This window comes from Gobius niger, assembly GCF_951799975.1.
Source record: "Gobius niger genome assembly, chromosome: 18".
Lineage (NCBI taxonomy): Eukaryota > Metazoa > Chordata > Actinopteri > Gobiiformes > Gobiidae > Gobius > Gobius niger.
In genome coordinates this window covers 17,503,089-17,516,500 of record NC_136869.1, presented here as the reverse complement: position 1 = coordinate 17,516,500, position 13,412 = coordinate 17,503,089, and the positions used below count along the sequence as shown (strand labels likewise).

Genomic DNA, 13,412 nt, shown 5'->3' with positions numbered 1-13,412 from the left:
CTGTTCAGACCGCAGGTCTCCAAGTCCCGCCCTCTGCGACTGATTGGCCCACAACAATTAGCATCACCGTGATTGGATAATGGCGCTGTCAATCAATTACACTGCAGCTGCTGGTGTTTTGCATGCATATTGCAGCTTGGACCACTCATCATCATTTTACAGTCGTACACACTTGGTTTGCAGTCTCTTCACACCAGTACGCACCAGTAGGAGAAGTGGAGAGTAGCTAATGATTATGCAAATATTCACACGATAGCTGTGCCTACTAGAATTTGTAAATATTGTTATTATTCCACTCAAATTAGGTTTAAGGCTATTCATATGATCTAATGTATTTTAAAAATGTATGATAAATACATTTACAGGTCTACCTTTCTAAAGATTACTTACCGTTTACTTGTTTGAAACTTCAATCACCTCGTACTACAAAAATGTGCTTCGCCAAATTCCTCTGGGAAAATAATGATTCCTCTGTTAAACATAGACCTAGACAAGCGTATTTGGAGGGGGGGCTTATCACAGATTGCAACCTGAGGGCCAATACTTTCATGCAGGTCTATGTAGTCTTAAAAATATATGTATAACAATAATAATTACAAATGAGTAATTGAGAACAATAGAACACAAGAACACTCCTGTGTGGCATTTGTGCCAACAAGGCATCATCATTTTGTCTCTCACGCTCTGTTTTTTAATTAACCAATTTATTATTATTATTATTTTTCGTAATGATGCGATTTTTAAGGATAAGAATATAACAGAGATAACTTTCTCAGCAAATCATATAGATTGAGGCTCTCGTGGCCTGTGGTGGCTTTGCACAACATGGATTGTGCATGCCACCTGCTGGGCTTTTTGTGTAACATCTGTAATGCAACATGTTACATGCTCTGCAAAACCAATTATCATTTTATACCAGTACATCATTGTTTCGCACTATAAATATTTCAGAGATCTGTGAGCTCCAAATTTCAAGAATAGAAGCACCACTGGTGGTGTATCTTGTGCTGCTAAACACATGAATCTACCTGTCCTGACTCCTGCAGGCCCTGTGCTTGTTTAATTTATATGAAAGTAAACGGAGGCTGCACACAGAAGTGGAGTCTCTACTGTTCAGTATCGTCAGCTGGCTGGAAAAGGAATATATTAGGTGAAAAACAACATACAGCATTGGTAAGCTACTATTGTAGCCACAGCTGCCCTGGAGTAGACTGGCAGGAGCGAATGATACTGTCACAGTCTTGATTAATTGATGAAGAATTGTCACACAAAAAAGTCATATACTTTAAAAAGTATGGTATTTGTTTTTATTTGACGGTTTCTTGTACGATTCCTGGGCTCACATTTATACAGTGCAAGTGTGGCAGTGTAACAACAGTGAGAAACATTAAACATCATTTATGGCATGTGTTGATTCCTTTCAGTAGTATCTCTGTTACTGCTTTCATTAAGCCAGATCCAAAATATTCCAAAACAAAGTGAATGTAGTTTTGTCCGTGTCACTGACATAATTGGACATTGGTCTGACGGAATCATCATTGTACATTGGTCTTTTATGTCACAGACAAATATTAAGACTTTAGTTACACAACCAGCACTCAGCAAACGACACAATACAAAATCATCAAATGATCCAGACATTCATTTAACTGCACAACCAAGCAACACTGTAAACATATAGACTGACTTTGTGACTGTCATTTGATGGGTGAGTCTAGGATCTCTTGGTATTCCTGCCTGATGGCACGGCTCACCCTGTACAGCTTGACACCAGTCAGAGTGAACACAGAAACCATAATGACGAGGCCTCCGACCACATCATACACAGACGGGATCATCCTCAGCACAATGAGCTGCAGAAACATGGCCACCACGATCTCCAGGTGCTGCACGCTGCTGACTAAGGCTGGGTGGAATTTGTTCAGCGCATAGTAGACTCCCAGGAACGCCACTGTGGAGCAGATGCAGATCCCAGTCAGATAGCCCCAGGTCTCCATATCCAGAGGAATGATGGGTTCCTGCATGATGAACATGGTGGAGGCGCCCCATACAGTGCCCGTCCAGCCAAAGGTGAAGAGCGCGGTCCACATGCTCACCCGCTCTTTTAGGGCCCTGTAGACAATCATGGACAGAGCTGCAGTCAAACCTGCCATCACTGTCATTGTATAACCAAAGGCCTCTTTCCAAAAGCCCAGCCTGGATTTCTCTTCATCGGCGATATTGGGAAACATCACTAGGCATAGACCGAACACACTGCCCACCACTGTGACCACGTCTGTGTAGCCCAGACGCTCGTCCAGTAGCAGAAAGGCCAGGATGGCACTGAACACTGTGGTGGAAGCTCGCCACATGATCGTACCATTACTGGGAGGTACTATGGCAAAGGACGTATAAGCGCAGGTAATAGAGATCACGTTACAAATGCCATAGAAGAAGAGCTTTAGCCTGTAGCCTTTGGGGCCAAAGGGAGCCTCATGATAGTAGACAACCACTAGGATGGACAGCACTTGTATGACAGAGCGAATGAAAAGCAGCTCCAGTGAGGGCACTTTGGAGCGGTCAGCTGCTAAACGTGTGATCAGTGACACACAACCATGTGCCACTGCTGCTCCAAACAGGGCCATCCATGTCACTTTGGAGGCCAGCACATTGGCCTCTCCAAAGCTGGCAAGTTGACCCTCCACCCCTTTGTCCTTCTGCACACTGGTCTGTTTAGGCTGTGTCTCCATAGTCCCAAAGAAAGTCCTACCTCCTTTAGTGTCTGTGACCAGCCTCTTCCCTGTATTGGCCTCTGCAAAGGCACCAAACTCCTCAAAGGAGGGTGCATCGTCGTAGCCCTCATCCCCAGGCTGAGGGAAGTGTGTGGCATATTTGACTGTCACTGTGTTTGGGTGAATCTTTACACGCTTTTTAGATCCGTATTGCAGAGAAGGGGAGGACCCGTCCATGTTTCTTTGGGTGTCACGTGTCAAGTCTAAAGGAGAAAGAACACAATTGTAGGGTCGGCACTTTGAAACATTGATCATTAATTGCTGTACGGTTACAAACCCATATCATAAGTTGTTATTTTTTTAATTTTTACTTTTGAATGACAGAGAAAAGGGGATTCTTTTTACTTCTATAGACCCCATCCAAGTTACCTTTTAACTCCACACAGTATAACACTGGTGTCTATATATATCTCATGCAAGCTCATATAAGCAGCAAACATTGTGAGGCTGATGCAGTGTGATGGGATGAAATTACATAACAGGAAGTCACACAGGGAACAATCTGAATGTGGGCCACTTATAATGAATGGAACAGTCCACTAGAAATGTGCAAATCATGTAAAAAAGATGGTGGGTTCGAACAGAGAGGAAATATGAGTTTTAGTAGAATTTTAGTTAAATTAAGGCTGGAATGCTTTGGGTCCAATATGTCACCGGTTTATTTTAAGGTAAAACTTAATTTGATCCAAATACATTTTTTTCCCTCAAAAATTGATTTAGTCTCTTTTCTCTCCCAGGAGCGAAATTAAAGCCACAAGGGGGCGGATAGATACACTGTTTCGCCATCAAGCGAGGGGTTGTTCTTCCATTTAAAATATGAATTTAACTTGAAAAACGGAGTATCAGAACTGCAAAATTATACAAACATAAACCATGGGACCCGTAATATGTTTCAATGCAGGACTCCAGGCGGTTTTATAGTTTGTAAATTATCTGCCAAAACCTTTTGGTAAATGCATGATCCAAAAACGTCGCGTAAATCAGTAGCCTATTATACTATCACAATCACAAGAACCCTGCAAAGAAAAAAAAAGGCCAATTAATTTCACTTGAAGCATAGTAAAATGTTTTCTGGCTCGTCAAATTTGTCCCAAAATTGCGTTGATTGTGGTTTTGCCATGGCTGCAGCCTACAACACTGGTACAACATCCATCCCATATATTGCCGAACAAACTCCGTCTTACCTTTTGATTTTGATAGTCCTTTTCAAAGCGTCAATCTGGCCCCATGTCATAAATAAATCCGTGTTTTAATTTCTTGATCCATGCATTTGGTCCAGCGCAGCTGCCATTCCCCCATGTTCTCTTCGAGTGGAGCGCCTCTCGAAGACGCGTGACGCGCAGCCTATTTGCTCTCTGCGCCGTCTGCACGGCCGCAGCGCCTAATTCCAAAGAAGCTACAAGCTGCTCCTACTGATGGTGATGATGAGGAGGATGAAGATGGGGAGGGGAGCGACTGTCGCTGTCACAGGCACGGGTCTGTTCCTCTCAGCCGCTGCCTCACACCTCCTTTTTGGCATCTCCAGAGGGAAAGGCGACGCGTAAAGATCTATTCATATCCTCCTTTATTACATAATAATAAACATCTTCACAAGTTAAATGACGATAGATAAATTGCATCGATGTATGAAAACACACGTTCTTCAATCATCGTCAGAGCAAGTCGTAGTCGTTAAACTAAAAGAGTAGTCAAGCCACCTGGCACACATAGGCTACAGATGTCTACACCTATGAAAGGAAAACCTGATTTATGTGGCTGTGATTTGGCTTCTCCTCCCCATGGGATTGATCAACTGCTGCTGTCAAAACCCAGGGGAACAACTTAACAGGCATTAAACAATTCCCCAGAAAATTCATAATGCGCATAGAGTGGCAAGAGTATAATATGAAAACAAAAGAACAAAAGTGAGATATCTCCCTACAGCAGAGCATCAGGAGCCTGGTGAGGAGTCCTATACATCATACTGTCATGGCTGCCATTGCCACTTTTGCTGGTGCTACATGCTGTGAATTTAATGAGACCCCATGGAAGATGATTTGTGATGCCAATTAACATTCTAAGTTTACATGGCGCTTATCACACTGCTATAAATTAGATCCCCGTAAATACTGTGCAAACCTGGAGGGATTTTATACATGACTTCCACAAGGGAATTGTTGGAAGTAATTGTGAACCAATCAGCATCTATCTGACATATAATGGCATAAAGTTTAAATTAAACTGTTTAAACCTATACTTTATTGTTTCTATAGGGACATTTCTGCATTTGGCCCATCCTTCAATGTTGCTGAAATCATCTAAAGCAGGTTGTAAGTTTAATATCTTGGGAGCACGGGTGAGCAGTGAGGTGCACTAAACCAATCAGGAACCTGTGTATGAAATGTATGTTAAGCGATGACTTTTAAAATGGCTGCGGGCTCTGTGAGTACACAGTTTACTGAACCATGTAACTGGAATGATTGTTATGTATTCCTTGCTGCATGGTGGTGCCATAAGAATACAACACAGCTAAAGGGATAGGGGAAAAAACTATTATTCCCATCGTCCATGTCTCGAGAGCCGGTACATTCACTGATTAAACGAATCTTTGAAGAGCAGCAGGCATGATATAACCATGATGTCAATATTGAGATCTGTGAGAATATGAAATACCGATGGAAATGCAGCCAAAAGTTGTTAAAAATCCAGAATAATTAACAACATAGAACCTTCAAGTGTGTACATTTTGTCTGAACGTTTCATTCCCTTTATCAACATTACAGCCGCCTGAACAGATGTGAGTCTATAATTGAGACTAAATACAAGCATTTATATTTACGGCTTGATCAAACCCAGCTCTCTGTTACTATGACACTGCCGCTGCACGCTCCAACAAAGCACTTTATGCATTTATGAACGCTCAAAAACGACAACAAAGTCCTCCTACTGTTGTTCATGTTCCGAACCGATGCTGAAATCAGTCGTGCGTGAGATCTGAATGTTTTCTGCAACAAGCGCGCTCACATTTCCATTTTCACTCAATTCTTCACATTATTTGATGCCTTTCTGAGCTTTTTGTTGTATGTGCCACTTATGTACCGATAAACTCATTTCTCTGTCCGTGCACGGCAGCTCGCAGCAAAATGTCACCTTTTGTGATAGTCTTTGGCGAAGCGTGATTTGTATTGATCTCCCGCTATGGTCCCTGCTTCGTCTGAAAGGCTTGCACAATAGAAGGGTAAGCGCTATGTATCTCCTGTTCTTGCTAAGGCTATATATGTCATTGACAAAGCTGTTTATGGGGTGCAAAGCAGGTAGCGACTATGAGTTGCCTCAGCACAGTGAAAGCTAAGGATTTGGAGGAGGAGTATGTAAGCGAAAAGAGATCTGACATGAATACAGTAAGACTTCGGATCGCCTTTTGCTATGCTGGTCCGACCCTCTTAAACAAAAGTCCCAGTTCCCAATATCAGTAATTGAATTGGCTGGTCCATTTCTCAGTAGCACGTGATGGGCCACAAATGCATTTAGTTGCAAAGCTTATTCCTTCGATCCCATTAATCAAAACAGATCCAGATCTTGTGCTATAGCATCTTGTTCAGGACCAAGATGGAGGAATAGAAATGCAGTATTTTGAAACTCTCTCCGCACAAAAAGACCCCATTTTGGGTCAGGAACCAAGCCCCGGACGCTCTTGTTGTGAGGCGGCCTCTTTTCGATTTCCAACAAAGTTAAAGCCATAAACCGCGGCCCCGCGAATTCTCATTGGATCACACTCCAAATACTGCTTTTCAGTTGGCTTTATGAAGTTAATATTGCAGTTTTACAAATGTTTAGGGTTAGGGTGTGGGATTAAGGTTAGGCAATAGAATTATGGTTAGGGTTAGTGATTAAGGTTAGGATTAAGGTTAGGATTACGATTAGGGACAGGATTATAGTTATGGTTAGAGTTTAGGTTAGGGTTTGGGATTAAGGTTAGGGAATAGGATTAAGGTTAGGGTTAGGGATTAAGGTTAGGATTAAAGTTAGGGAATAAAACTAATGTTAGGGTTAGGAATTAAAGGAATAGGCCACCGTTTTTACATATTGAGATATGTTCTTACCTCACTTTAGCCGAGTTAATATATCCCCGTCTGGTCTTTGTCCGTGCGCTCTGTCACGCAAACGGAGCACATACGCAGCGTCTCCCACATGTCACATAGCTCCAAAAAAGCTCACGATAGAAGCTACCAAGCTCTTCCACGTGTTCCCTATTTAAATAAAGTTACGTGATGTGTTTTCATGCGAAGTATATTTACACAGAAATGTAGCATGTCGATTTTATAAGCAGATAAAAAGGGGTACTATACTGTGAGGCGTAATGATACGAGGAGCAAAACGTCCGCGCAGTAACTCCTAAAGGTTATTGACGGAAGTGAGCGGGGGAAGTCTTTAGGAGTTACTGCGCGAAAATCGACATGCTACATTTCTGTGTAAATATACTTCGCATGAAAACACTTCACGTAACTTTATTTAAATAGGGAACACGTGGAAGAGCTTGGTAGCTTCTATCGTGAGCTTTTTTGGAGCTATATGACATGTGGGAGAGGCTGCGTATGTGCTCCGTTTGCGTGACAGAGCGCACGGACAAAGACCAGACGGGGATATATTACCTTGACTAAAGTGAGGTAAGAACATATCTCGGTATGTAAAAACGGTGGCCTATTCCTTTAAGGCTAGGATTAAGGTTAGGAAATAGAGTTAAAGTTAGGATTAATGTTAGGGATTAAGGCTAGGATTAAAGTTAAGGAATAGGATTACAGTTAGGAAATAGGGTTACAGTTAGGATTAAAGTTAGGGAATAGGATTAAGGTTAGGGTAAGGGATTAAGGTTAGGGAATAGAGTTACGGTTAGGGATTAAGGGTAGGGAATAGGGTTAAGGTTAGGATTAAAATTAGGGAATAGGATCAAGGTTAGGGTTAGGGATTAACGTTAAGATTAAAGTTAGGGAATAAGATTGATGTTAGGGTTAGGAATTAAGGCTAGGATTAAGGTTAGGAAATAGAGTTAACCCCTTAACGCCTATTGGCGTAAATCGGCAACATTCCTCTTCTTGCCAGACTGTGGCTAAAATAACGCACGTTTTCCCTTGATGCCTGTTTGCACATCCATGCCGTACCTAGGAACGTTTTGCAAGCACTCGTTTCTCGTAGGACCGGTCAGAGAAGGAACCACAAGCGGGTCATGGTAGCTGTTTAGCGGAAATAGCATTTCTGCAAATCGAGGCAGCAACTTTGATGAAATCTTCAAATGTAAATTGAGTTGTGCTAAAATAAAATGATGCAGCAGCTCCTTGTTTCCATCTTTAGATAATTGATTGGAATGAACTTCGTGTGATGGATTTTTTTTTTGTTATTTGAAGATTTAGGTACGTTGCCAATCGGCAACATCAGGCCATAAAGGAAAACTGCAGTAGCTCCATCTGGTGGCCACAGTGACCGCATTTTAGTAGTATTTAGATGTATTACAGCTAAAACGTTTTTTAGAAAACGCCATTTTAGTGAAATTCTATAATCATTGTAACAATAACATACAAAGATATAAAAAAAAAGTTAGCCCTTTTTTTACACAGAACAAAATGAAACCGTTGGTGTTGTTTGCAAAGCGACCACAAGGTGGACCTACTGGACCACAAACAAGAGTTCCACGTCCGAAAATAATGCGCAATTATAATATGATTTGCAAATAAGTCATGGTAAATAGAGGTATCTGATGTACAATGTATTATAAAACCTCAGGAAAGGGAGCAAAATCTGATAATTAGTCATAAAAATTGTAGATATTTTGTAGATAAATTGTCTGCACCTTTATAAAGTGCTTTTTTTTCTCCTCCTGCATCAGGTGATGAAGCAGCAGCAGCAGCAGCAGCAGCAGGGAAGGCACTGATGACAGGAACAGCAGTAATGAAGATGTTACTGAACATCCTGATGCCCTTCCTGTTACCAGAGCTGCTGCTGCAGGACGGCATCAGCTGCTCAAAATCAACACTTTGCAAGAATTTAGTGAAAAGCGTTAGCTCTGTTTACTGTTCTAATATCCTAACCTGAATACACAAGTGTTCAGTGTATCTTACAGTGCATTTACATTTGTAATAATTGTGAATAAATACATTTTGTCATTTTCATACATTTACAACTTTTGCCTGTTGTTGCCGAATTACAACATACCCAAAATTGCACTTATGCCTGTTGTTGCCGATTGGCAACATACCTAAAACTATATCTATACTATGTGCGACATAAAAATTTACAATCTCCACTTAATTTAGCATCAGCTTGAAAGCAAAAACACTGATAATAATTTTTTTTATATAATGGGAAATTAGTTCAGGCGTTAAGGGGTTAAGGTTAGGATTAATGTTAGGGATTAAGGCTAGGATTAAAGTTAAGGAATAGGATTACGGTTAGGAAATAGGGTTACAGCTAGGATTAAAGTTAGGGAATAGGATTAAGGTTAGGGTAAGGGATTAAGGTTAGGGAATAGAGTTACGGTTAGGATTAATGTAACGGCTAGGGATTAACATTAGGATAAAGGTTAGAGTTAGGGATTAAGGTTAGGGAATAGGGTTAAGGGTTAGGGTTAGGAATTAAGGTTGGGGAATAGGATTAAGGTTAGGGTTAGGGATTAAGGGTAGGGAATAGGGTTAAGTTTAGGGTTAGGGATTAAGGGTAGGGAATAGGGTTAAGGTTAGGATTAAAGTTAGGGAATAGGATTAAGGTTAGGGTTGGGGGTAAAGTTAACGTTAGGGATTAAGTTTATGATTAGGGTTATGGTTAAGGTTAAGAAAAGGGATTTGGTTTGGGTTAGAACAATGTAGGTGTGAGCTGATGGCGTCACTGGGTTGGAAGGTAGAAAGACGCTGTGAGGCGAGCAAACAAGCCACTCATCCACGGTGCCACCATCTTGCTTCAGTCGACCAATAAATCACATCTGTGCACAAACCACATGAGCATTATTAGTTGTGGACTTCAACCAGCTATAATTTTACAGTCACTAATCCATAATGACAAGTCGCCCTCCAGCTCATCAACTTAAAGCACATAGGCCTAATACCCCACCCACTGAGAGGCGCCATAGCAACCAGCGTTCAGCGTTTCCCCTCTCTAACGCACAATGTAGTCTAGCATTAGCTCATCCGCATGAATAAGTTATTAGTGATTAGTCGTGGGAGCTAATTGCTAACGACCACACTCCTACTGGCAAAGCTTATGACATTGACTGTATAATCGTTTTTTGCATTTCAATGAAACTTTTGCTTCCACATCAGTTTCTTTCCTCTTATGCATCAAAAGCAACTCATTCCTTTCAAGTCATGAGTAACTGCGCCACCTAAGTTGACAGTTTTTTTTTTTGCTCACGCTTCTAACAATAGCCCGTTCCCAAAGGTGAGAAAAATCAGCATTTCCCCATTTCTATTTGCATAGCCCAAACCAAACGGCGCGGCACTTGTCTATGAATGATAAATGGGCGGACACTTTGGTCTAAAAATACAGCCGTTTTTTTAAATAATTCATTAGCCAAAGAGGATTCCCACTCATCCGCTTTGTCAGATGAAAGAAAATCCAGCGATCAATTGAATCAAACATGATAATATAATATATCAAATTTTTTTTTTTAAATGTTACACGAGCATGCTTATAATAGGAGCCCAATTAAACATGGCCATTTTCCCCTCACACACTTTCAGCTAGCGCACACTGTAGCTGATGATGAGCTGTAACACTTTCGTTATCAGTTTGTCAGAGGAGCTGAGACTGCGTGTGCCTAATGGGATCTCAAAGCTCCGGCAGCTGTTAAGTTTCTTCCTCTCTTTAGTTCTTTGCCCTCTTTACAGCTACATTTCACAGCCACAGAACCAGCATGGTGCTCCCTGTTTAAAGTGTCTTATTGTTTGACTTTTCCCCGTCAGTGCGCCACAGCCCTGTCGAATAAATCCAAAACTTACTGTAACATAACATGACTTTACATTCATCTCACCCAGGATGCATGTGTAGTAAAGGTGAATCTAAAATGTCAGGCCGCGCTACTGTCAGTTAAATGTCATCTCTGCGACTTTTCACAGTATCTTAAACCTCTGGGATGCCGTGTCAGCACTTGGCGCTCTGAATCTTTAAAAGCGGCGCTTCTGTAGCTCTGAGAGAAGAGAGGACAACAAAAGTGAGAGATTTGAGTCATATGAGTGTGTTTTGAGAAGCTATGTTTAGTTCACAGTGCTCAGTTTACACGTCAAGGAACATTTGGGCAAAGACCCCACTGGAACAGGCCATTCTGTTTGTTTGGAGAAGATCTTATCTGACCTAAATAGTTGCAGTGTTTACGGCCGTTAAAATTGCAATTTCTTTTTTTTTTGCTGATGTGTTAATTGTGCAGCCCAGAGTGAGATAAAAACAGCATGTGGCCAAAACATTATTAGCACGGCTGCTGTAATGCATAAGGACAACAGACAAACACTGTCTTAAAATAGCATCAGGAGGAGCATCTGGAGGCACGGTGGCTTCGCCCTCAGGTGGCAAAACCTTCTGCCTGGGTCTGCGATTAGGACGTGGACGTTTCTGGTTTTGATTAGCCTCTGCCTCAACCCTTTAAAGTGCCCGTTGCAGACTGCGTGCCCTTGTTAAGATCTGGTACGAGCCATCAAGACTGATCTATAATGCATGCAGACCATAAGCTTTGGTCATATAGGATCGTCTCTGCAGTGTTTTGGCTTCTTTAAAGAGCAGTAAGTCTGATTCCCCAAGCTTTTTTTTCTCTCGATAAAATCTTCAGCAAAATCCAATGTATTTTCTTCACTTCAGCACTGTTCCCAAGCAAAATTGTACGTCTTACGAGAAACTATTTTCTGATCAAAGGTTTTACAAAGAGTGAGTTATTCGTTGAGGGAGGAATGTGAGCTGTTTTCAAGGCAAGGCGATTTTATTTATACCGCACATTTCGTGCACAAGGGAACTCAATGCGCCTTTCAGAAACACAAATAGCCCTATAGTTACTCCCTATATGTTATACCTTGTTATCTATATTTCAACAAATCAATCAATCAATCAGTCAATCAATTGTATTTGTATAGCGCCTTACGAAAGCCAGAAGGTGCATTCCAGTAAAAGCATCAATAGACAACAGTAAATAAAAGCACAAATGTACACAAAAACAGCTGAGTCAGTGGCTACGTATCGAAAGCTTGTCTGAGTAAGATGTGTGTTCAACTGTGAATCACACATATCAATCTCCAGGGAGGCGAAAACACACACAAGTCAAATCAATTCAACTGGACATTTTTTTCATACATAGTTGCCCGATGTTCTGAGAATCATCCAGTTCTCTACTTCAAAGGGCCAAAGATGTAAAGTCTAATCAGATGTTTGATTGGGTAGTGAGATACTCCAAGCACACGCCAACAACAAAGATTGATATCACCCAGGGTGGCAAGAACACAGAAGTAAAATCAATTCAACTGGAAACTATGTATATTGGTATACATTATCTACAACAAATGGCTCAGTTGATCAAAGGCACAAAGACATCAGTGATTCTCAACTGGTGAGTCGGGATGTGGAACTATTAGTGGGTTGTGAGCCTTTTTCAGGGAACTTTATTATTTATTTTTTTCAATATTTTCTACCTGAAAACTGCACGGAAACACTACCAGAGTCTGTACAAACTGGTGAAGGAAATACAGTACTTCTATGATATATGACACATTACTTTTTTTGGGGGGGTAGCAGTTTATTGTCCTATAGGGTAAAGATGGGTCCTGAACCAACACTTGAGAACCACTGGTCTATACTACAGACCGTTTTAGTGCCTTTGGCCAGGACATTGCCTATATGCTTCAATGTGGTGTGTGACTGAGTGATGTCAATGTTTCATCACTTACTGTCCTTGTACACATAAAAGCAAACCGTACTCTCTTATCTATCGAAGAAAGAAACAGACAAGACATTGATCTAAGAATAAAGACAACGGCTTGAGAACAAAAGGGACCTAGTAGACTAGTAGTGTTGAGGTTACAGGGAGGAGTAGAAGAGAAGTATCATTTGAAGTACAGGTTCATTGGTGCAGGGCAAGGAAGAGGTGCAGGGAGGAGATGTGTGTGCAGCTGGTTGGAATGCACGGAGAAACTTGTTTCTGCAAGAATGAAAGGTGAGATTCACCAAACACAGCATGGGTGTTTTTTGGAGATAATGGCACAGAGAGAAATCGCTGAAGCGTGGCTGCCATCGTACACGCCTGAATATCTGACTATCACCAGTCACACAGTATTCATGCATATACAGGAAGGTGGTTGAGGTGTTTTGCCCAAGAACACAAAGTCAGTATGCATTGATTGAAAGCTGCGATCAAACCACTGAGCCACTGCTAAATCATGCCTATAATAGAGACATTTAGAGAGGAAGAGCAAAGTGGTGGATTTAGGAGAACAGCCCTTTATTTACTGGCTCCTCTATGAAACCGTGACAAAGACAAACACGAACATAAACCATTACTTATTGCCTGCTCAGTGCAACAATAGCTTTGTGTAAAAGTCTGCTCCATGGATCATTATGGCGAATGCTTCGGTGGAGTTATGAGGTGCAAAATGGCGGAAGTGTGACAGCGTAAATCACACTCTCACTGAAGCACGTGAG

General features: G+C 41.4%; 1 protein-coding gene across 1 annotated transcript; it reads right to left on the bottom strand.

Moving 5' to 3' along the window:
- Positions 1 to 1,293: 1,293 nt before the first annotated feature.
- slc35g2b (solute carrier family 35 member G2b) lies at positions 1,294 to 4,277 on the bottom strand. The gene is made up of 2 exons (XM_079576487.1): positions 3,956 to 4,277; positions 1,294 to 2,974 (listed from the first exon to the last, which is right to left on the bottom strand). Exon 2 carries the CDS (start codon positions 2,946 to 2,948, stop codon positions 1,698 to 1,700), a length of 1,251 nt encoding a protein of 416 aa, XP_079432613.1. The 5' UTR covers positions 2,949 to 2,974; positions 3,956 to 4,277; the 3' UTR covers positions 1,294 to 1,697.
- Between the last annotated feature and the right edge of the window lie 9,135 nt (positions 4,278 to 13,412).

What these genes read in the sequence shown, in the direction of transcription:
- slc35g2b (XM_079576487.1), bottom strand. Translation starts at nt 2,948, where the DNA reads ATGGACGGGTCCTCCCCTTCTCTGCAATACGGATCTAAAAAGCGTGTA.